At 48.2% G+C, this 22,375-nt stretch overlaps 1 protein-coding gene across 3 annotated transcripts in view; it reads left to right on the top strand.

Moving 5' to 3' along the window:
• GRM7 (glutamate metabotropic receptor 7) overlaps window positions 1-22,375 on the top strand; it is a 216,276-nt gene that overhangs the window by 116,717 nt on the left and 77,184 nt on the right. For all 3 annotated transcript variants that reach the window (XM_050313094.1, XM_050313092.1, XM_050313093.1), the window contains exons 3-4: window positions 6,900-7,041; window positions 7,999-8,153. In XM_050313094.1, coding sequence (XP_050169051.1) covers window positions 6,900-7,041; window positions 7,999-8,153 — 297 coding nt within the window. The remainder of the gene's footprint in view (window positions 1-6,899; window positions 7,042-7,998; window positions 8,154-22,375) is intronic.

Raw genomic sequence — 22,375 nt, 5'->3', positions numbered from 1 at the left:
GGCTTAGGCTGACTGGATCCAGCTCAGGGAGGACAGGGGAGGATTGAGGACGTGGTTCAGTGGTGAACACGGTGCTGGTTCATGGCTGGACTCAACCACCTCACAGGTCTTTCCAGACACAACTCTTGGATTCCTTCCTCTGTTCCCACTATTTCGGGATTTGTGCTGCACTCCTGGGGGGTTCATCCCATGAACCAGCACCCAGGGCTGTCCTACAGACCTGCAGTTACACCCCTTTAGTTGGGGTCTGGATTTGGGGTATCTCTTTGCCGTTTGCCAGCAGCACTTGCTGTTAGGAACAGGTAAATGATTGAAGGCATCAGTAATGTTCTTTAGCTGAGAATCTGCTGGTTCTGGGTCTTTACAGCAAAACAGGGAATGGTTTATCAGTTTGGTTTCTTCTTTCCTGATTTCCTGGAATCCAGTCTTCTCTCAAATTGGCAGCATTTCGTCTTTAGGGAGATCTCAGCGTCCCTCTGAGCAGGGTTTATCCCCTTTGGAGGCTTTGCAGGGCTCTGCTCCAGACCAGGCCTTTGGAGCACTCCTGGCATGAAGTTGTTACAACAAAAGTGTTTTAGATGTTTGAAGCACAATTTTATTTTATATTGGTTTTTTTCTACATGAATACACTGTGTGGCTCCAGTGTACCTTCTTTCTATAGCACAGATTTTAGGAAGCCAATAAATCCCAAGTTCCTGCTGCTGCAAAACCCTCTCCTGTTCCCACACACGTTCCCAAGCCCTGGCAGCTCTTGGTCTAACAGGGTATCTTAATTTTCTTTATTTTCTCTCTAGCAAACAGAGCTTTTCTAAATCTTTCAAAATGATCCCATACCATTCTTATAATTTAATTTGGTGTTCCAGAGAGAGTCTTAATTTTTTGTATATTGCTGGAGTGTAACTGCCATAATAAAGGACAATTTTGAGGTGATAAAACGCACCAGGAATGTCATTAAACATGCAGCAAAGGTCTGACACAATGGAATTAAGCATTAATGAATAACATACTAGAAATATTAGTCTTCTCTATCAGTTTAGGTGTTCTGGTGTTGGGTTATGGTGAGGGCTAATGTGAAAAAATGAAACAATAAACAAGATTAGTGAAAATAAAATTCAAAAGTGATTCAGTAGATTCTTCATGTGTAGAAAGTTCCTGAGTTAAAACTGTTGGGTATCCACAGGGATCCCTTCTCTTGGATAATTTGTTGTAGTTTCATGTTTTAATGTAATTGTATTATTGGTGCACTTTTCATTTTTACGATTGAATTATGATACTGTGGAGATGTGATTTAAACTGGAGCCCATCTGCAGATCAGGGCAGTTGTAAACTTCTTTTATTGGCATAAGCAGGAACTTTGTAGCTCTTGGTAAGCAGGAGATTGAGGATATGAACTGGTCCTAGTAATGACCCAACAGTCCCACCCAGAGTCTTGTTAGAACTTTGAGTCTGGAGACAAGGACCCAGCTGTCATTTTTAGATCTCTCTATAAGCCATTTTTTTAAATTGAAGTTCTTTTTTCTTGAGAATTCTGAATATTCTGTGCTGATTTGGCTGATTTCCATAGATTAAAATTCCTGTGTAGTGCCTCAGGCAGAGCTGCTGCTGGATCATCCCAGGATCTCCTCTGGGCTCCCAGCTTTCCTGGGGAGATGGAGCAGGACTGAGTTGTTGGGATCTTTCTTCTGGAGTGTTCTGATGACCTCAGCCCAGTCCCTGGTGAACTTCCAGACTGGTGGCCCTTTGTGCCAGGGGAATATTAGAGATCCAGGTCAGTTTACTGTGAATCTGCACTTTGTGAATGGCACTGGGAATTTTCCTACGTTCAGATTAACTTACTGAAAATCTGATTATTTCTTGTAAGAGGCTGATGACCAGTCCTGCAACGTGGACATGCAGGGGTTTATTCTGGGCTCTATTTCAATGTGAATTCCCTCATATAACAAACCCTCATCTCAACCACCCCGACACCCAGGCTCCTGCTCCGCTCTGAAGCAAACGTGTGAGTCATGTATTGACTTCCCAGTGACTGCTCTTTGAAGATTTGGTGGCTTTTGTGTCAGCTGTTTGAACAGCTCTCTCTCACTGCTGAGGAGTTTGACGCCAAACAAGCTGCCAGCCCCGGCTGCATTTCAAGAATATGAAATAATCTGTATCGTTGCAGTTCCTTTAGGATGTGATTCTGCTTTATCAGGGAAATATCCTCAGTTGTGGTAGTGGAGTTTTCACATGGGGAGAATACTGACTTCTTTAGCTCAGTCTTCAGTGTTACTGCCATTAGTTTCCCGTCTGCAGAATATATGAGGTTTACAAGTAAAATTCATTGCAGCTCATAAATTGTATATGCAGGGTATATAAGGATATGCCAGAGCCCAGCAGTGACATAAAAAATGTGCATAGAAATGAAAAACCCTACCATGTGCCTTTGAGGTTTATTCTGGTTTTCCCCAGTTCGTTCCTCTCCTTTGCCTGCCCCAAGCTCAGGTTAAACTCAGTTTGCCTTTGTGTGGTGGGGGGTCCTGCTTGTTGGATCATCCTGGGACCACATCAGCTCCCTGGCAGGGTCTTTCTGAGGGACCAGAAATCTTCCTCACTTGAAGATTTCTTGTTCTTATTGTTTAGATTAAAAATCTACTTATCGTCTGTACTTAACCTGAACTTTTCCCATCCTTCCCAATAAACCCTTGTTAAAATCCTAATTTTAGAATATTTTCTGTGTTGATGAGCAGTGAGGAAGGTCCTCAAATCCCTGGCACTGGAGGATGAGCTGTACCAAGCCATGCAATGCCAAAGGCTTTGTCTGTTGTTCCCATAACTTTAATAAACATCCAGGAGGCAGCTCCTGGCAGCTGCTAATTTTAAAGTAATGTATTAATCAAATTAATTGAGAGTTCCTTTTAATAATCAGCAGCAACAACATAACTTTGTGATATTTTCAGTGTTGCTAAAAGTGATCCCTCCCCCCCTCAAAAGAGGATCTCTGCAGATAAATCAGCTGAAAAAGTGTTAAATTGTCTCTTTTGCTACCTGATAATCCAATTAAGTGGTGATAAGAAAAATAGCTCCTGGAGAATTTCAGGGAAGCAGAATAATGTACTTAGTGTTGTACCAGAATCCAAATACCATATAATCGTGGGTATCCATGGATACTGAAGCAACACTTTGATTACCAGATACATCCATTACCCTTAAATACCAGCGGTGGGGTTTAATGCCCCGACCAATTTACCGCGTGACTGCTCCAGCCTGCAGAGAACCCTCCTGGGGATCTGCTCTCCCAGCGCAGCACAGGAGCTGTCAGTGGGTGAAAGGAAGGCAGCCAGGATATTTTTGAGACTCTCTTCCTGGTTCCTGAGTGCTTTCAGCTGCCACCCAGCTGGCTCCATCTGCCTGCCCTCCAGCTGCCGGGAGCTGGAGCATCCTGGGATGTGGCCTGAGCCCTGTGCCACATCTGGGGCTTAGGAGTGGGATTCCCAGGAAGAATGATCATGTGATGATCCTTTAGAGTGCTTGTGCTGTTGGGAGTCGCTCCCCAGTGGGGGGATGGACTTGATGTACCAACCTTTTGTCATGGCAAGATGAGCGTGTTGGTTATTTCACAGCACAGGATCCGTAGTGAGGCTGAGGACACAAATTCATGGAATCATAAAATCCTATAATGGTGTACTTGGAAGGGGCCTTAAATCTCATCCAGTGCCACCTTCTGCCCTGGGCAGGGACACCTTCTGTTAGCCCAGGTTGCTCCAAGCCCTGTCCAACCTGGCCTTGGACACTCCAGGGCTGGGGCAGCCACAGCTTCCCCAGGGGTGTCAGAGCAGCCCCAGTTTGGTCACAGGGTGGCTTTTGGCTCCAGACTCCCACCCTTTGCCACAGCACTTTGTGCCAGTGAGAGCATTTGTCACATCCCCAGCCCGTCAGGGGTGATAGATCACTGCAGGAGTTCATGACAAAGTCCTGAATTGGCAACTTTCACGTTGCTACCACTTAATTGCCTCAGAGGGTTTTACCTTGCGAGTGCAGTGCATTAACCTGACAGTTTAAATAACTGTGCATGCACTTCCTGCTGGAACAGGAGTGCAGGATGAGAATATGAAAGCTGAACTTACTCTATCTGTGCCATTTGGACAATCCCCCCCAAATCCTTGGGCACCTCTACTTGCTGAGAGTGGTAAATGACGGGGGCCCTGCCTGCCAGGAGCTCCTCCAGAGGGACTGGAGCACTGTCATCCCAGCTCAGGGCTTGGATGTGAACAGCAGCTGATGGGCTGATGTAGATGGGTGCTGGGATGGATCACTGCTGCTGCAAGACCTTTGTGCTCAGGGTGTGGATTTGAGCAAAGCAAACTGGAGAACAGCACACTGTGACCCCTCTGGGTGGCTTTGGGGCTGCATTTGTTCCTCAGGCCTCTGTTTGCTCTTTTGGGCTGCATTCCCAATCCTCTCACCTCTTCTGGTCCTGCTCTGCTCTGTCCTGGGGGGCCCTCGCAGAAGGACACTGTGGAGGGAAGGCAGAAATTTCCAAGTGACAAATCCTGGAGCTCTGTAGCACTCTGGGGCTGGGGTTGGTTTTTCCCCTTCTTTTCTCTCAGTGAATTCTCCAAAGCTGCCACGTCCTTGTTTTACAAGAGGGATGGGAGTCTCTCGGGGGAGCTTTGGAGTAGCTTGGCTTGGAGTGCTGGAGTGCCAGGGAGGGCACAGGGACTTCCCAGGAGCAGATGATAACTTGAAATTCTCCTTAGGCTTGGTGCCAGGGCAGAGAGATTTTCCCCCAGCAGAGCCACATGGATGGCTTCCCTGACTGCTGTGCCTGGGTGGTGCCCTGGCCCTGCCACGGAGCAGGATGCTCAGAGCCAGGGCTGGCTGGGGGATTTGTGCTTTTAACCAGCTGCAATCCCTGCCAAGTGGGTCATTTCAGGAAAGCTGGATGGCACTGCTCATGGATTCAAGTTCATTGTGCCTAATTTTGACTGGGGAAAATGAGAGAGCATTTTAAACTCTTTAAATTTTTGAACTCACCAGCAGTGAGGCTTTGTCTCTCCATTGAAAAATGAAGTTTATTTTTAAAAATGTGTATTGTTTCCTTTGAAAAAACAACCAAACAAACAACAAAAACACCAGGTTGCAAAAATTTCAGGTTGTGATAATTGGGAAACAAAATGAAAGATTTTGTGTGAGTCAAAGAAGAACTTGGGGGTTATTATTCTCTTTTATTCTTTCCCTGCCTTTTCTTTTCACTGTTTTATTTCTTCCCACCAAGCCAATCCTTCTTCCCCCGGAGCTTTTGGAGCAGCCAGCACAGCAGAGCTGCTTTGCCTTCAGGCAGCCCCTGCATCTCAGGCAAGGGAAAACGAGCCTGGCCTGCTCTGGGAGGTGCTCAGGGAGGCAGATTTCCCAGGTTTGGAAGGCTGAGTTTGGTTTTCAGGGCTGTTGCAGGGGTTTCTGCAGGTGTTGCCATGGCTGCTGTGCCCAGGATGATGCTCCAGTGGCAGATGGTGCATGCTGGGGGGATGAGCCTCCTCCTGCTGTAGGATCTCTCCATTCCAACACCTTCTCCAGTGCCTCATCTAACAAACAGTACTTTTAGATCTGTATTTTAAAGCATATCTGAGAATCTCTCCTTTGTCCTGCTGCCTTTTAATTAACTCATCCCCACTGCTGTTTCTTATTAAGCAGCTCTGATATGTTATTAATTAACACACTATGCAGTAGGGTGGGGAGGTTGGTATCTAAGATGCCATAAAAGATGAAAGTGTTTACCACTGAGAAGCAAAATAATTAAGGCAAAAGTTGTGTTTTCATCTGCAAGCAACAAGCAGAATATCACTGGAGATGGGATGTTTTTTTCTTTTATTTTTCCTAAAACAAACTAAAAAACTGTAATATGGGAATGTGCTGAAAGTGAGCCTTTGGCTGTGGGTGTCCCTGTTCTGTGCTCACACTTTTTGCCATGTTTTCTGTGTATTTGTGAGAAGTCCCATTCACAGATGTACTTTATCTCGAGGCTTCAATATTTGGGTCTCTCCAGCCCAGCTGGGGATGGACATTGGAACAAATAAGGATTTTCTTGATCTTTATCCTTTATTTTCATTTTTATCCTTGGTTTGGTTTGGTTTTTTTGTTTTTTGGTTTGGTTTGGTTTTGGTTTGGTTTGGTTTGGTTTTTTTGTTTTTTGTTTTGGTTTGGTTTTGGTTTGGTTTGGTTTTTTGTTTTGAGGTGATTTTGTTTTTGTTTTTTGGGGGGTTTTTGTGGGGGTTTTTTGTTTTGTTTTGTTTTGGGATTTTTTTGTGGGGTTGTTTGGTTTTTTCTGCTTTGCCAATATTTCGACTCCTGGGCTGTTCCTATTCCAGATAAGTCACTTCAGTGTAAACATTTTCCCTCAATAGCCTTCAGCTTGCAAAATCAAAAAGAATCTCAGCCCTTTGCTGAGATAAAATTTGTCCAATACACCTCCAGCATCACTTGCCTTTCAGCCTGTTGGTTTGGGGTGTGTTTTTTAATCTGTTTAAGCTTATTCAGGCTGTTGTTAGGATTGGTTTACTTTTTTAATTCCTCTAATTTTAATCCTTCCGCTGACCATATATTTGTTTATTTTGCTTTTCTACAATGTTGGGTTTTCCCATCTGTTTAAACCACAGCCCTACCCAGCCATGCAGGCTGTGTGTCAGAACTCTCTGTGCAAAACAATAATGGTATGAATTAATGGTATGGCTATGAAATAATGGTCTGACACCCCCAGGCAGTGGCACCTGAAGTGCCCACAAGGGCAGTGATCCCATCAGAGCATTCCTCTTCCCCCCAGCTCCCCTCCAGCAGGTGTATTTCCCACTGCCCCACCTGTGCTCTCCTCTGATGTGTCCTTTTCCTCCTGTGAAAGTCCTTTTGCTCTTCCTGTCTCTGCCCAGGTGGGCTCTGCATCGCCCAGTCCCTGAAGATCCCCCAGGACCGCAAGGACAAGACCATCGACTTCGACAAAATCATCAAGCAGCTCCTGGAAACCCCCAACGCCAGGGCCATCGTCATCTTCGCCAACGACGAGGACATAAAGTAAGGGCAGCTGGGGGGATTAATTAATTGGGCTTGACAGCTCTGCAGAGCAGGCAAGGCAAACAGAACAGGGGGAGTGAGCTGGGAATGTCTGCTGGTGAGAGCAATGTGGGGGGAAGCACCAGGCACGAGGCTGCTGCTGCCCTGGCTCGTGGGGTGCCCAGACCATGCTGGGGGCACAGGAAGAGTGCCCAGGATCTGGGAGCTTTTCCTGGCATAGGGTTACTCATGCACTGGATGGCAGAGCTGACCTTACCTCTCAAAGAGGCATTAAGAGTTCGCCCCTCTCTCCAAGCTCATTCTGTCATGTATAATTAATTATTTCAGACTCTATTTTATGGCAAATGAAGGTTAATAGTGATAAAATGACTTGGATGCTCAAGGTTAAATCACGTAGAGCTGGCTCATAAAATAATACAAAGAATATTTTATATAGCGTTTCTCACTTGCCCATGTTCCATATTCTCACTCCAGAATTTTAAATCAGCTTAAAATTGTGATGGAATCATCAGCTGCTGAGAGGCTCAGTCCTACAATGAGACAAAAAGGATTCAGGGTGAAGTTTCAATAAAGTCAGTGGCAGAACTCCAAGTTTTGGTGGAATCAATATGTCAGTCATGGGATATAGGGGGAATTTAAAGAAAAGAGAAGCCCTGTTGGTGCTGCAAAGAATGGTTTGGGCTGGGAGGGACCTTTAATGGTCATCTTGTTCCAACCCTCTGCCATGGGCACCAACACCTTGCAGTAGACCAGGCTGTCAGAGCCCAGTGATGTGGGGCATGCCAAACACACAGCCCTGGGCACAGGAACGGGCTGTTCCTGTCCATGGCAGCGTCCATTGGGTTGGGAAAGATCTGAGGTCACTGAGTGCACCATTCTGCCATTGCCAGGGCCATCTGCTGAAGCAGCCCCGTGTTTGGGTGACGTGATGTGTGAACAAGCCCTTCTTTCCCACAGGCAGATCCTGGCGGCCGCCAAGAGGGCGGATCAAGTGGGGCATTTCCTGTGGGTGGGCTCGGACACGTGGGGCTCCAAGGTGAGCCCGCTGCTGCAGCAGGAGGACGTCGCCGAGGGGGCCATCACCATCCTGCCCAAGAGAGCCACCATCGAGGGTAAGAGCTCCCTGCCCTTCTCCTGCTGCCTCCCTGGAGCTGGCAGAGCGGCCACCTCTGTGTTCCCAGAGGTGCTGTGGGATAAAGGTGCCCAGGCTGGAAAGCACGTGGAGTCAGTGCTGAATGCTCCTCACACACATGGACATGTATGTAAAACTTATGGGAAGCTTTGACGTAATCCCTTTGTTTCTCACCATTGCTTTGTGCTCTGAAGAGTTTGTTGTCCGCTCTCTCCTCACTTTGTTAATGCTTTTGTGTGCAGGGATGCTTAACTATCTTTCTCTGGGCACCAAACTGGTTGATTAAGGTCTGTGTTCTCTATAATGCAGAAAGAAAAGTTGTTTACAAGGTTTAGAAGGTAAAGAACTTTCCTGTGAGTGAAGAAAACAAACTCCTCAGCTGGCACAAGGTGTTGTGTGGGGCAGGGTCTCCGAAGAGTCCTTGAGCACACTGCCTACATTAAAATGGGTTCTGGTGTCTTCACTCCCTGGAAAACCAAATATTTGCATTTTCCTGTGCCTGCACTCCCTCCTCATCAGTTATTCTTCTCAGGTGTATCATGTGCTTATTTCTTTTACATTTTTCAGCCCCCGAGGTGTTCTTGAACGTTGTTTCTCCGTAAATACCTAAAGTTGATAGACAATGAAGTGGTTTGTTTCTGAAAACCAGGGTATTTTAATAAGCTTTTCTTACTGTCTGCATTCATCCCTGTGGGTTCCTGACACAGAAAAGAAAATTCTGCCAACAGTAAACAGAAACTTTCCAGGTTTGTTTGTTTTAAAATATTTTCCTTCTCTATTACACATTGAACCCATAAGGGGAAGCATGGGAGGTTTTTTTGGACACAGTAAGTGAGGAGAGCAGAGTGGAAGGGTCCAGGTATAGAAAGTCAGTTAAATAACAGTGTATGTGTTTATTGAGCCCACAAATATCTTCTTATTCAGTGCCTGTGTTGAAGAATGGCTGACAGTTGGCTGGTTGTGTCCTGCACTTGTAGCCACGTAGGCTGGGTGATCAGCGGTGAGGCTGAAATCACATTTGGCCTGTCAGTGTATCTGAGGTGTTCATCCTCTAGGAGCAGTTTTATTCTGAGGTCCATGTGTCACAGGTGACCTCCTGGGCAGGGCAGAGCAGCTGGGCAGCAGTAGGGGCTGTCCCAGCAGGCAGAGCCAGGTGTCCCTGTCCGGAGCAGAGGCTCCCTGGCTGCTCCCAGAGCTTCGGGCTGGTTCTCACCTTCCTCAGCCCTGTTCATCCACCCCCAAATGCCACCTGGATCTGCCTCCTGCTCCTGCTGTTACAGGGAGGGTAAGGGGATGCCCATCCCTGTTCTTCCAAAGCACTTTTCCAGGACTCCACATTCCCCCCTCTCAGCCCAATTCCATTTTGGTTTTATCCACCAAGAGAAGCATCTGTAGCTCTGTTAAAGGAATCAGTAATCCTTGGGCATTGGTGTTCCCATGCTTAGGGAGGCTCTTACCCCTCTGGATTGCTGCCTGCCTTGAATTTAGGCTGCTGGATGCTGTTTTGTTTTCCTTTCTGTTGTTTTAATTTCATTTGGCCGAGAGTCCAGGAGAAGGGAATTAGACATTTTTATGTTATTCTTTCATCATCCAGCAATGAACATCTGCTTCCCAAAATTCAGCAATGCATTTCTTTTGGTGAAGGCATAAAATAAAAGAAATAAGCTGCCTTGGTTTTGCCTGTAAATTGATGGAAACAAAGTAAATGAGCAGCAGGAGCAGCTCCCAGCCCAGCAGGCTCCATCAGAGCAGCAGCCCTGGGGCTCACAGGCTCCAGGTCAAGGCAACAGTTAAGCACCAGCTTAATTCCCATTGGATTTGGTGAGAATTCTGTGTTAGTCATGAATGAGGGGGTTGCCCTTATTTTACTCCTCAAGAGCTTGTTTTATTTTTTTCCCTTTCCTTTTATCACTGTCTCAGGTAGTATTTGAAACGTGGGAAAAAGATTCCCAGGAAGCCTGACTGGAAGCAGAGAGCACTGCAGCTCCTGTGCCTCCTCCTGAACGTGTGACTCTGCTCACAGCTGGGGGAACTTAGCCAGGAAATCCCAGAGTAGCTGGTGTTGGAAGTGACCTGAGGAGCCCATCCAGCCCAACCCCCCTCCCAAGGCAGGGTCACCTGGAGCAGGTGACACAGGAACGTGTCCAGGTGGGTTTGGGATGTCTCCAGAGCAGGAGATTCCACACCCTCTCTGGGCAGCTGTTCCAGGCTCTGCCAGCCTCAGTGTAAAGAAGTTGCTCCTCCTGTTGAGGTGGAACTTCCTGTGTTATATTTATGGCCATTGCTCCTCATGGTGTCACTGGGCACCACTGAACAGAGTGTGGGACCATCCTGACACCCCTTGGAGATATTTGTGTGGATTGATGGGATCTCTCAGCCTTCCCTTCTGCAGACCAACCAGGCCCAGCTCCTGCAGTCTCTGCTCATCACAGAGATGCTCCAGACCCCAAATCATCTTTGTGGCCTCCACTGGACCCTCTCCAGTAGCTCCTTGTCTTTCTTGAACTGTGGAGACCGGAGTGTTACACCCATCTGCATACATCCCAGCTGGCATTCCTGACAGTGGGAATATCCCAGCAGCCTCTGGCTCCAGAGGGAGCCCAAAGCCCTTGGTTTCTTGTAGGATCAGGCCCCAGATTCGCAGTTATTTGTCTTGATACTTGATGTCACTCTTGGGACAGAATTTTCTTTGCCACGATCCCACGGGGGGGATTTAGGAAATCATTACATGAACTGAATTCATTCATCTTAAGTCACTCTTAATATAGCCTGATTGTGTGTGATGTAATTATGCTGGAAGGATAAAGTTGCATTTTATTTGCATAATTGCAGTAGACAGGGAGCCAGAGGAGCTGCACATTAAAGAGCTGGAAAGTTGGGAACATGCTCCATAGCCAGTTTAACCAGGTACCAGGGAAGCTGAAAGGTTTGAGATGTTTTCAGGGGGAATAAAAGCAGATTATATTTATTTTTAGAACAATTATGGCAGCAGGACATTGCATTCTGGTTCTTGTTGCTTTGAACTCTTCCAGAAGAGGGTTGTGATGGTGTGTCCTCACGTGGAGAGAAGAGCACTGAAACATCAGCCCCGTCCTGAGTCTTAGAAATCATTTTCCTCTTAAACTCAGCTGTGAGAAAATCAGCAACTATCTACTCACTTCTTCCTTTCTGTTGTTCCTATACCTCTTTGCTGTGCAAAACTTATCAAATTGGGCTGTTACCCTGTGGTTCATGTTGTTACCTGTTCATCTACTGACTGAACACTTCCAGAAATCTGTTTTTTTCTCCAATCATTTTTCTTTTGAAATAGGCTTGCTTATCTTTCCTATGTGTCTGTGATCAGTCCTGATGGACACACCAGCTCCCAGGGAAATGAAACCAGGGAGAGGAGCAGCTGCAGGGAAAATACAGAGGCTCATGTACATATATGAGAGTGTGTGTGTGATGTTATTGTTTAGAAAGGTGGGAAAATGCTTTGCTGATGTAGAAAAAAATATTATTTACAGGCTGAGCTCGGAACTGATGCAACCAAACAGAGAGATTCAGGTAGATTTAAGATGAATGACTGCAGTCCAACAGGCTGGGGATGTGGCCCAGGCTGCAGTTTGTGGAGCTCTGGGCTTGGAGGTTAAGGGATGGCTCCAATCCAGCCCAGGGACATGCCCAGCTATTCAAAAAAAGAGGAAAGCTGCAAACCAACATAACTGTCCTTGAATTTTTCAGTTGTTCTATCATCCAAAAGGGGTGATGAATCCTAGGTTTATGTTTTGGTTTTATTTCCAATAAGAACCAATTTGCTTCTGGGTTTTTTGGGTGGGATGAACTGGGAAAAAAGCAATGGAAGGGTAGTGATTTAAGGAAAAATCAGTGTGAAATGGTATCTCGCTGTTCAGTGGCTCTGAAATGTTTTCCCTTCACATCCCCAGTGCAGGAGCTCAGGGCTCATTGTGCTCTGAGTTAGAGACAGTTTGGATTTAATCCAGTGTTAATAAACATGGGCACACTGCTCTGCATCTCACCAGGCCTGCCTTCACCTGGGATGCTTCCCTGGGAATGATGTGCTTCCTGCAGCACCTCCCACCTCCTCCCTCAGGAGCACCAGGCTGGCTCAGATGGCAGAGGAACATTGGTAAAATAGCCCACTTTGGATTTCTTTGCTTTCTTTACAGCTTGCTTCAGCATCTATTCCAGTCCTCTGTTGTTCTTCAGCTTTTTCTGTGTCCCTGGGGCATGAGCATGTGCTTCTGAGAGAGTCAGTGGGCTGGAAAGATGTGGCTCCAGGGTTTGGTTCATCCCGGGCTGTGGGGCTGCAGCCTCGCTGGGCAGAGCCCAGGAGCACCAGGAGCCAGGGGGACACCAGTCCTAAGGGACAGGGCTTGGACCAGCACTCCCAGATTTACCCATTCCTCCCATTTCCTGCCCTGAATTTTCCTCTCCTCTCCTCACCCCCACACACCTTTCCCATTTTCCTTCCTGCCCTGCTGAGGGGCTCCAGCACTGCTGGATCTGTCCCCCCTCATCCCCCAGGCTGGTTGGGAGCAGTGGGAGCAGCTCAGGGATCTCCCCTGCCCCCGAGCCAGGCTCCAGCCCTGGGGAGGGGACACCCCCAGTCTCTGCTAAGAGAGGGGTTTTGTCCAAAAGGTGTTTTCAGGTGGCACTTCCCATTCCTCACAGGGACCTGTTCAGGAAGGATGCACCTTTCTGTTCTCTCCATCAGTCACTGTGTTTAAAGCCATTCTACCTGCAGACTTGTTGGGCCTGTGTCTCCCCAGTGCTGATGAAGCCCTTACTTGAATTTAAATTAATCCTGCAGTTACCTGGGAGTCCAAGGCACACTCAGAGCCTTGCAAAGTTTATCGAGTATTGACTCCAGCCTGCTGAAGAGTCACCCTGGGAGTTCAGCTTAGCTTTGATTCCTCCTGGCTTCGTGCTGGATCTCATGGTCCCCTACCTGTGCATGGACAGACGTGTTCAGCAGGAGCACAGGTGATGGACAGGTGTGGTGGGCCAGGCAGTGCCCGGGTGAGTGTGTGGTACCCGGCTGGGCCAGGCATCTTCAGGCACTGCAAGGCCACAGTTAGGTCACCCAGAGCCTTCTCTTCCCAGCTGAACAATCCCAATTCTCTCAGCCTTTCCTCCCAGCAGAGCTGCTCCATCCCTCTGATCTCTTGGTGCCCTCTCTGGACTCTCTCCAGCAGCTCCACGTCCTCCCTGTGCTGTTCCCAGCTCTGCAGGGGGGTCCCAGGAGACCTTCCCTCCCAGCTCAGGATATTCTGTGGTTCTGGGAGTTTAAGAGTTACACCCCTGGCTGTTGTGTGGTGCTCAGATATTGGAGTTCCTTCGGGGTTTGTTGGACAGTTTGAATGGTTCCAGAGTATTAAAGAGAATTATCTGCCACTGCTCAGTGCCAGACACAGCCCATAACCACCCCAGCATTAGCAAGAATTCTGCCTCAGATGGGGTTTGAACCAAATGGTGCTGCTGCTTCAGAGCAAAGAAATGAGGTAGGAAGCTGTAACTGGACCATAAAGAACTGCTGTAAAATAAGGATTTAGGAGTTTCCTCTGGGGCCCCTTGAAATGCAATCAACTGCTCACCCAAGCTCCAGCAGGTCTAGCCTGGCCAGGATGCAGGTCCTCTGTGGAAGCAGCTGTTCTCCAGCACGTGCTCTGGGTGCCTGCAGTTCTGTGCTTTGGGTACTGCTCCCAGGGCTTCTGTTGGCATTTTCTCTTTGATGTTCATACTTAACTGTTATTTGAGGACACTGGAGATGGTGTGGGTGGCTGTTTTGAGAGAGGGAGATGTGTACACACAGACACAGACTGGGATGGTTGATGCTGCAAGGAGAGAGAATTCCCAGAGTAATGCACAGCCACCGATCACCCTTCAGACCTATCATCACGTTTGGAATGCCCTGAGTTGCATCTTCTCAAGAACAATTTCCCTCTCAGTGCTCTGACACTGGAGCTGTCTGTTGGGTGTGTTTGGGCAGAGTTATTTCCAGCCAGAAAGGCAGGGGTTTGTTTTTAGAGAGCTGCTCCCTGTGTGTGCCAGCTCCTGGTGGGAGTGTGGGTGGTGGGACCCTCCAGACCCTGCAGGTGTGCTCTGGCAGGAGGCACTGGAGGGTGCCTGTGCTGGGGGGGCATCACAGGGACTGTTCCCCTTCCAGCTGGGGCCTGCACAGGGTGCTGGCACCACATGGATAAGAGGCAGCAAGCCCATGAAGGCAGCAGATGATTTTTTCCTCCTCAACCCCTCCATTTGGAAATCCCTGATGGTTTTTTGGTGCTGTTGGACTTTGCTTCTGTGCAGAATTTCAAGCCTCAGTTGTGATAATAATTTGTTTTCTGTTTGTGAGTAAAGTTGGCAGGATTTCCAGGATCTGGGGAGGGATGAAACTCTCAGGACCCCACCAGACCCTGATGAATGAACCGGTTCTGGGTCACTGGGGCAGAATTACAGAAGAGAATGGTTTGGGTTGGAATTCTGTTTAGGCATGGAAACAGGAGCCAGGAGAAGATTTTGCCACCTTCTCTCACAGCCTCAGTGCAGCCCTGGCAGTGACACCGTGCCCAGCACAGCTCTGCAGTTGGGTTTGCTGAGCCCAGGGCTGTGGGGAGCTGGGAGGAGGTGGCAGCACTGGCTTGAGGGATGTCACTGCTGAAATGAGGGGAGGGAGAAGGGAATTAGGGAAGGTGGTGGTGAGGTATTCCCAAAATTTCATAGCCCATCGTATCCTACACCTGCCAGCACATCTGGGGCTGCTCTGGTGGGGATGGAGCGAGAGGGAAGCGCTGCCCTCTCCTCTTGCTGTGGAATTTGCATCTCTGATGTTTCTGACGCTACAATTTCAGAGGTTTACACGTTTTTCTAACTCCCAGGACTATGTTGCCAGAGGATTTGTTTTTGCCAGGTACATTTCATGTATTTTTCATGTAAAAAGGAAAATGCAGGAGGTGCTTTTGGAAATAAACTGCTCGTGGTTTAGGTCAAAATAGCCATGAATAGTCCCAAATATCTAATTTTGGAAATGCTGTTCTGCAGGAGGGCTGAGAACCACAGATTGTTGCTAATGCAACAGCTCATTTTTCATCTCTGATGTGCTGCCTGGGCAGAGCAGAAGGAGTTTAGAGTGTTCTGCAGCATTTCCAGAGCAGTGCCTGGTGGATGCCCACAGGTGTTGCAAACCAGGCAATGAAATGTGACACTTGAGCAGAAGGACTGATGGTTTCACTTGATGTTTGCTCATGTTTGAGAGAAATTTGGGCCCAAGAAGGAGCTCTAAGTAGATCTAGAGTAGATCTTTCCAAAGGGATTAGGTCTAAGGGATCATTATTGGAGTGGAACACAGTCATGGCATGTTTGCAGGGAGCAAATTAATCTGCCTGCATTGTACACTAAAAATGCCTCCACTGTGCAAGTGTTCAGTGTTTATGGTGTCTGTGCTGCCCTGCACCAGCAGCTGTTGATCACCATCCTGCTCCTCACTGAGGGCATCTGGAGCACCCCAGCAAAGATCCCTGCAGGCTCCAAGTTCTCTGCTGGGACTCCACACAGACACACAGAGACTGAGTGTTCTGACACCTCTGGGTGAGGCAGGCTCAGGCAAAAAGAGAAATGTGCTAATTTTAGGCAGCAAACAGAGGTTGTAAAGGCTTTTCTTGCTTGTTTCCTTGTGGTTTTGTCTTCTAGTCTGTATTGTTAATGCTTGACTGATTATAGGCTTTTGAAAGTAATAGTTTAGGAAACAATGCACATAATAATAATACACATAATTTCCTTAAAGATGATACAATGAATGCTGAAGTGCCCACTTCACTCCTGCTGGGTTTGCAGATCTGCTGCAGGAGCGTGTTTTCATTCTGTTGACTGACTGGGTGACAACAAAGGCATGGAAGATGATTTAGGAAAATCTCCTCCATGGAAACCAGCAGAGCCAAGAGATTGATGGTAAGGATGATTAACACAAACCTTCTGTCCCATACTGTAGGATGGTGAGGAATTTTGTGTTTGCAAGGGAAGATCTCACTCTGTGCAGCTGAAGGGAATTGGCCTTGAAGTGGACTTTGGGCTTTGTTTCAATCCCATTACATTGCCCATCTGAAATAGTTCCCTATTCTGGTGATCACAGTTGTCTCTGGGGCACTGCTCTGGCTCCAGGGCTGGCAGGGGATGGAGGAGGTGACCAGGAGGTGATGTGAGAGGGAGAGCTCTGGGGGGGTTGTCACAGTGCCTCTGACCACGCTCAGCCTCTGGTAAAGTCAGGCAAAGAGAGACAGAGAAAGCTCCGGGAAGAGCAAGGACAGATTCATGGCAGCCTGGTCTGGTGGTATCAGATGTAACACAGCTGAGACCTTGGGCTCAAGGGAAACAAAACCCATGGGGTGGCTGCTCCTGGGGGTTGAGGGACTTGAGGGAGTTGATTCCTTCCCACTTGGAATGTGAGGGGAATGCTGTGTGTGGAAATGGCTTTGGAGCTTTCCCAGCTGCCACGAGCCATCACTCAGGTCAGGAACTAAGTGGTGAAATAACCTCTCTGTGCACAGATGGGGTTGGGGTTTTTTGGTTGGTTGTGGCTTTTTGTTTTCCCTGGAACTCTGTTGGGTTTGTTGGACAAAGCCCAGGAGAAATGAAGCCATATTAGCTGGGACTGCTCTGCTGTGCCATGACCCAGAGCACTTCAGAGGCCCAACTCTCCTACAGTAATTTACAGTAACATAACACTACTCCAGATATTTATCTTTCCCATACTCTGGTAAAGTTTGCATTAAGCCCTTCACTTACACAGGGCCAAGTACAAATAATTCGATACAATAGTACAGAGACTTTAATTCATGGAATTAAATTGGTGTGCCTTGTTAAAAAAATAAAATCTACATCACACCTGAACTTTTTCTTTGACCTCCTTAGAATTGAAATTATATTTTTAGCTGTGGCAGTTATTTGAAATGCTGATGTGTCAGTCCCAAGAGAGGGAATACTTGTCTCGAGTATTGCCACTTGAAATTTTGGGAAGCCACACAGATGTTCATCTCCTCATTATGGAAATAATGTATTTGGTTAATGTGTTGGTATGAAGAGAGGGGAATACAAATTATCTTGCAACTTGAGAGCCATTTGAAAGTTTCCTTATATTCAGGCAGCCTCAGCCATTTCTCCCAGGGCATCTCTGCAGGGCCCTGACTCAGCCAGGGCCAGCTCCAGGGTCAGTCCCGTCACAGCACCCCAGGAGCTGCTGTTGGATATTTGTCTCCTTGGCAATCTGGATGCTGCTCCTGGGGAGGGGGTGTGAGTGTCCCTGAGCAGTGGTTGCAGCTGGGTGGCTCCCTGGGGGACATGAGCAGGGGACCCAAACCAAGGTGGTCCTTGGGGCTGGCCAGGATCCCAGGGGGAATGCTGAGCTGGGCTGGGGGAGCCCTGCCAAAAAGAAATAGTGGTGATGAGAGGATGAGGAATGGATGCTTAGAGGATGCTCTGCTCCTGAAACCCTTCAACCAAGCTGGAAATGTTTTTTGCTTTCCCTCAAAGATGCAGGGAATTCCCAGGAGGAGCACCTGGGCCCATGTGGGCGTTCCTGTGTGGGACCCCCTGGCCTCAAGCACAGCCTGAGGGGTGGGACTGTGTCCCCCAGCCTCAGAAATCATCCCTGTTATCTTTGCTTTTTCTGCACAAGCCTGAGCAGTTGTTCTGGCTGGTACCTGGGGCTTTGATGTGGTTAATGTGCAGAGCTGGAGGGAGCTGGGACTTGGTGTGAGCAGCCTCAGCTGAGGAGTGTTGAGAGGAGGGAGGGAACAGCAATTCCATCCCCCTGACTCAGCCCCCAGCACACTCTGGCATTGTTGGAGCTACCTGAGAGTCCAGAAATCAGTTAGAGCAGAGAAGCAATATTTGTTAGAGCTTCTAAGGCAAAAAGGAAGGGAAGGCTGTGATGGAGGGTTTGGGGACTATTTTGAGTGCCCTGAGGGTGTTCAGCCTGGGAAAGAGAAGGCTCCAGGGAGACCTTAAAGTGCCTTCCAGTGCCTAAAGGGGAGTTGTAAGAAGGCTTGAGAGGGACCTTGCACAAGAGCCTGGAGTGACAGGGCAAGGGGGAACGGCTGTAAACTGGCAGAGATTAGGTTTAAATTAGAAGTTATGAAGAAATTTTCCCCTGTGAGGGTGGGCAGGCCCTGGCACAGGTTGCCCAGAGAAGCTGTGACTGCCCCATCCCTGGGAGTGTCCAAGGCCAGGTTGGATGGGGCTTGGAGCACCCTGGGCTGGTGGAAGGTGTCCCTGCCCATGGCAGGGGTGGAATGGGATGAGCTATGAAGCATTCTGTGATTTTCTTGGGAATGCTGTCTCCAGGGAATGTGAAAAGCAGATTGGCAGTGCATGTAGCAGTTTAGGCTGAGCCATGACTGGTGCACAGCCAGAGGTGCCAGGCTGTGCCTGCTGTGCCAGCCCGAGCCTTGGCTCCACCTGAGCCCAGCTCTGCCTTGCTGGGGGTGCTAAAGGATGTGTGTGCAGGACAGAGCCACCCCCTGACACAGCGTTTGAACAGAGCGTTGTTTCTGTCACCAGCTGTGTCCCCAGGGAGCTGTGGGGACTCCCTGTGTGTGCTGGGGCTGTGGGGTGCACACACACACTTCAGGCTCCACAGCCCTGTTCCTGCTCTGTCGTGATTGCTGTTGACATGGAAACACTGCAGTGAGGCAAGGCAGGTGTTCAAAGGGAGAACATGAGCTCTGTGCACTGGAGGGATTGAACAGGAACCCGGTGAGTGCTGCAGGCTGGGCTGGGGCACAGCAGGGACGTCTGGGCTGGGCTCAGCAGGGGCAGGACGGGCTTTGATTTCCTTCTGTGCTGGTTTGCTGGGCAGGTGTGACAGCGTGCCAGTGGCTGAGCATCCCTGGTGCCCAGGGCAGTGCCAGCAGGGTGATGGTGTCACAGCTCACATCCCTCCCCTGTTGTGCAGCATCACTGTGGGCCCTGTCCTTGGGTGCCTGAGGGGCTGCAGCCTCTGTGCCATGGTGGGGTGGGTGCTGTGGGTTTTGGGGGGCTGGGGAGCCGCCCAGCACTGCCCATCCCATCCATCCATGGGATAGCACAGCCACAGCCTCTCCTCCAGGGGCAGCTCTGACCTCCATTTCCTTTATTCTGCACGTTCACTGCGTGCTGGTTGGTTTTTATTACAATTTTTTATTGTAACTTTAACCTGTTGAGCATCTCCAGGAGTGACTCCAGTTGCTGCATTCCAGCACAGAGGGATTTCTGTATTTTTATCCTCAGTGTGAATTATGCAAGTCCCTGCCTGGAGTTTAAGTGCCTTTCAGGATACGCACCGGGCGTTTTGTCGGATGCTGCTGTCGAAGGCAGGAAAAAACCACTCTCATGTTCTGCATTTAGACCTTCTGTATCTCAGATTTTACCGCTCTGCATTATTAAAATGGAACAGGCCATCTGTGGAGCAGCTTCTGGTAAAAAGAGTGGGAAGCAGGAACTTAAAAACCTGATGGGAAGAAGCCATCAGCGCAGGCAGAGGGACTGAGTTAAAGAGCCAATCGCGATGGAAAGCTGAAATAACAGACAGGAGAGGGGGGATGGCTTCAAACTGCCAGAGAGCAGCCTTAGGTGGGATATTGGGAAGAGATTCCTCCCTGTGAGGCTGGGCAGGCCCTGGCACAGGGTGCCCAGAGAAGCTGTGGCTGCCCCAGCCCTGGGAGTGTCCAAGGCCAGGTTGGACAGGGCTTGGAGCACCCTGGGCTGGTGGAAGGTGTCCCTGCCCGTGGAGGCAAGAGAGGTCAGGGATGGGGATGAGCTCCCTGTGTGTGTCCAGGTGAATCCCACCCTCAGCTGAGGATACTGGCAATGAAAATAGCAAATAGGAGGGCTTTCATTTTCGATTCAGGGTTTTCTGCTGTTGATATTGATGTTTGTGGGAGGTCTCTGAGAGCAAGAAGTGCCTGAGGGCTATGAAATGTAGCATAATGAATAATAATATAGTTGTATATTAACCTTTTTCTGAGAGCACTGCCTCAGACACCACCTGGGTCATGATCCCATTGCTGTGGCAGCTGTATAATTTTATCAAAGTGATAACGATGATACTTAGCCAATATATATCCCTTTCCCCAATAGAAGCTTTAGAGCTTCAAATCCCAGATTGGCTAAAGTGTGGCAAGTGGAATTTCCTCTGTATGTGATTTATGTCATGGATATAAAAAGCCAAATGTGACATCAGCTCAAATGCCCTTTTTCACAGTTATAACCAGCAATTGTTAAACAAAGAAAACAACTGCAAAGCACTTCTATGGCATGATGGAAGTTAATAAAATCATTTGTATTGTGGCCTTTCTGCTGAGTAAGAAGGTCAAGAAAATATCTGTATATTGTCTTAATGGCTCCATAACACCCTGTAGTGTGTGGCTTGGGCAACATCATAAAATCTGCAAACAGACTTGCTATCTTAAAATTGATCCTATCATTCCAACATAATGCTTTTATCCCAGATTTAATGCCAGTAAATGAAACTGTTTTGGGGTAAGTGCTGGGAAAATTGGAAAAGCGTTTGAGGAGTTTGACGCCAGCTCCTTTTGGTATCAATGATTGTAGAAGGGGATGGTTTACTATCTGGGTAACTAAAATTGGTATAACTGATGGTCTTTAGTGTGGACATCCTTGGACAAAACAGAAGATCAAAAATATCATAAACTGATCAAATCCCTGCTCATGTGAAATGGGGTCAATATGTTGTATTTGCTCTCACTTGGGCTGAGAATGAAAACATTTGAGGCCCATGAGAAATGCAGCGGGTCAATAATTTTGTGGTTTAATGAGGCTTAATGATTTTCCTTATTAAATAACCCCTGAGCCCTTGAAGTCCCTTCTGACACACGAAATAGATGGTTTGCAACGTGTGACAAACTCGAGGGGACACAAGTCCTTCTTGAGTACCTGCTCCATTCATGCCAAGGGCACGTTGGCCTCGTGGGTCTCCATCAGCCCCTGCCTGCTGTTCCTCCTGGAGATTCTGGGAATGTCACTTGGCTGCTGCTGCTTCCACTGGTGCTGGTTCAGCATTGGAGCCCCTGTTTTGATCTTTATTTTCCCAGGCCACTCTTCTCCTCTGGGGGCCCCTTGCTCTGCTGTGCAGCCACCTCTCTCCTGCAGCTTGTCCTTTCCCTAGGGATGTGTTCCTGAGCTTTCCCCAGCACAAATCCCTCCTGCCAGTCTCCCTCTCCCCATCCTTGGTGCTGCAGCCTCCATCAGCCTCCACAGCACCTTCAGTTCCTGGGAGCTGAGCCTGGCGCTCTCAGCCAGCACGTGGAAGGAGAGAGGCATCACATGGAAGGAGAGAGGCAAGATTAATGTGAGAAATAAATCACTTGGATCTTTCTGTTTTGTTGGAGGGGGGGGGTAAATAGCAACCACACGTCAGCAGGTCTTACTTTCTGGTTGATAATGGAGATGCTCCTCTAAGCATTCCCAGCCCTGCAGTGCTGTAACATCCTTCCTCCTCTGTGATTCCTGGTCTGGGAGGACCTGAGAGGCGTCTCAGGGTGTGGAGGGCTGGGAATGTTCCCTGGGCAGGGCTGGGTGCTGGCACTGTGTGTCCAGACTGTAAATGTGGGATAAACACCTGGATCAAATGTGACCTGACTCCAGGCAGCTGGGGATGAAGCATTCCCATCTCCCCCCCAGGAATTTCTATTTTCAATCCCTTAAGCACTGCTGATCCCTCCTGTCCTGATCAAAGGGGATGGCACCCCCTGAGAGCAGAGGGAAAACAACCACAAGCACTTGTCCCTTGTCTAGGACAGACCCTCCATGGGGCTTGGGATCGGGTCCCTTTCCCCTTCTCCCCCCTCCATGCTCCTCCTTTTTTTCCTTTCAGTCTTTCATCACTATGTAGCTCATGTACATATTTATCCTGTGGTGGGAGATAAATGAACCCATTAGGCAGTATCATCTCTCTATGTGTAAAAATAATGATTTAATCAAATCATGGTGATTTGAAGTAATAAGAGATTCATTTTAATTTGGAAAATCTCATAAAAGAACTATCTATATCTCTTAGATGTATTTGCTGAAAAAGTAATTTGCTAAAGTATGAAATATGGAGAACATTGGGGAATCAGTAAATCTTGTCACACCAGAGAAGTACTTGGCCGTGTACAGGGGTAAGAAGAGATTATTCCTACTTTTGCATTAAAGCATCCAGCTTTC

The sequence above is a fragment of the Myiozetetes cayanensis genome, unplaced genomic scaffold (assembly GCF_022539395.1).
Source record: "Myiozetetes cayanensis isolate MyiCay16 unplaced genomic scaffold, myiCay2020 scf18, whole genome shotgun sequence".
Lineage (NCBI taxonomy): Eukaryota > Metazoa > Chordata > Aves > Passeriformes > Tyrannidae > Myiozetetes > Myiozetetes cayanensis.
This window is presented reverse-complemented; position numbering and strand designations above follow the sequence as displayed.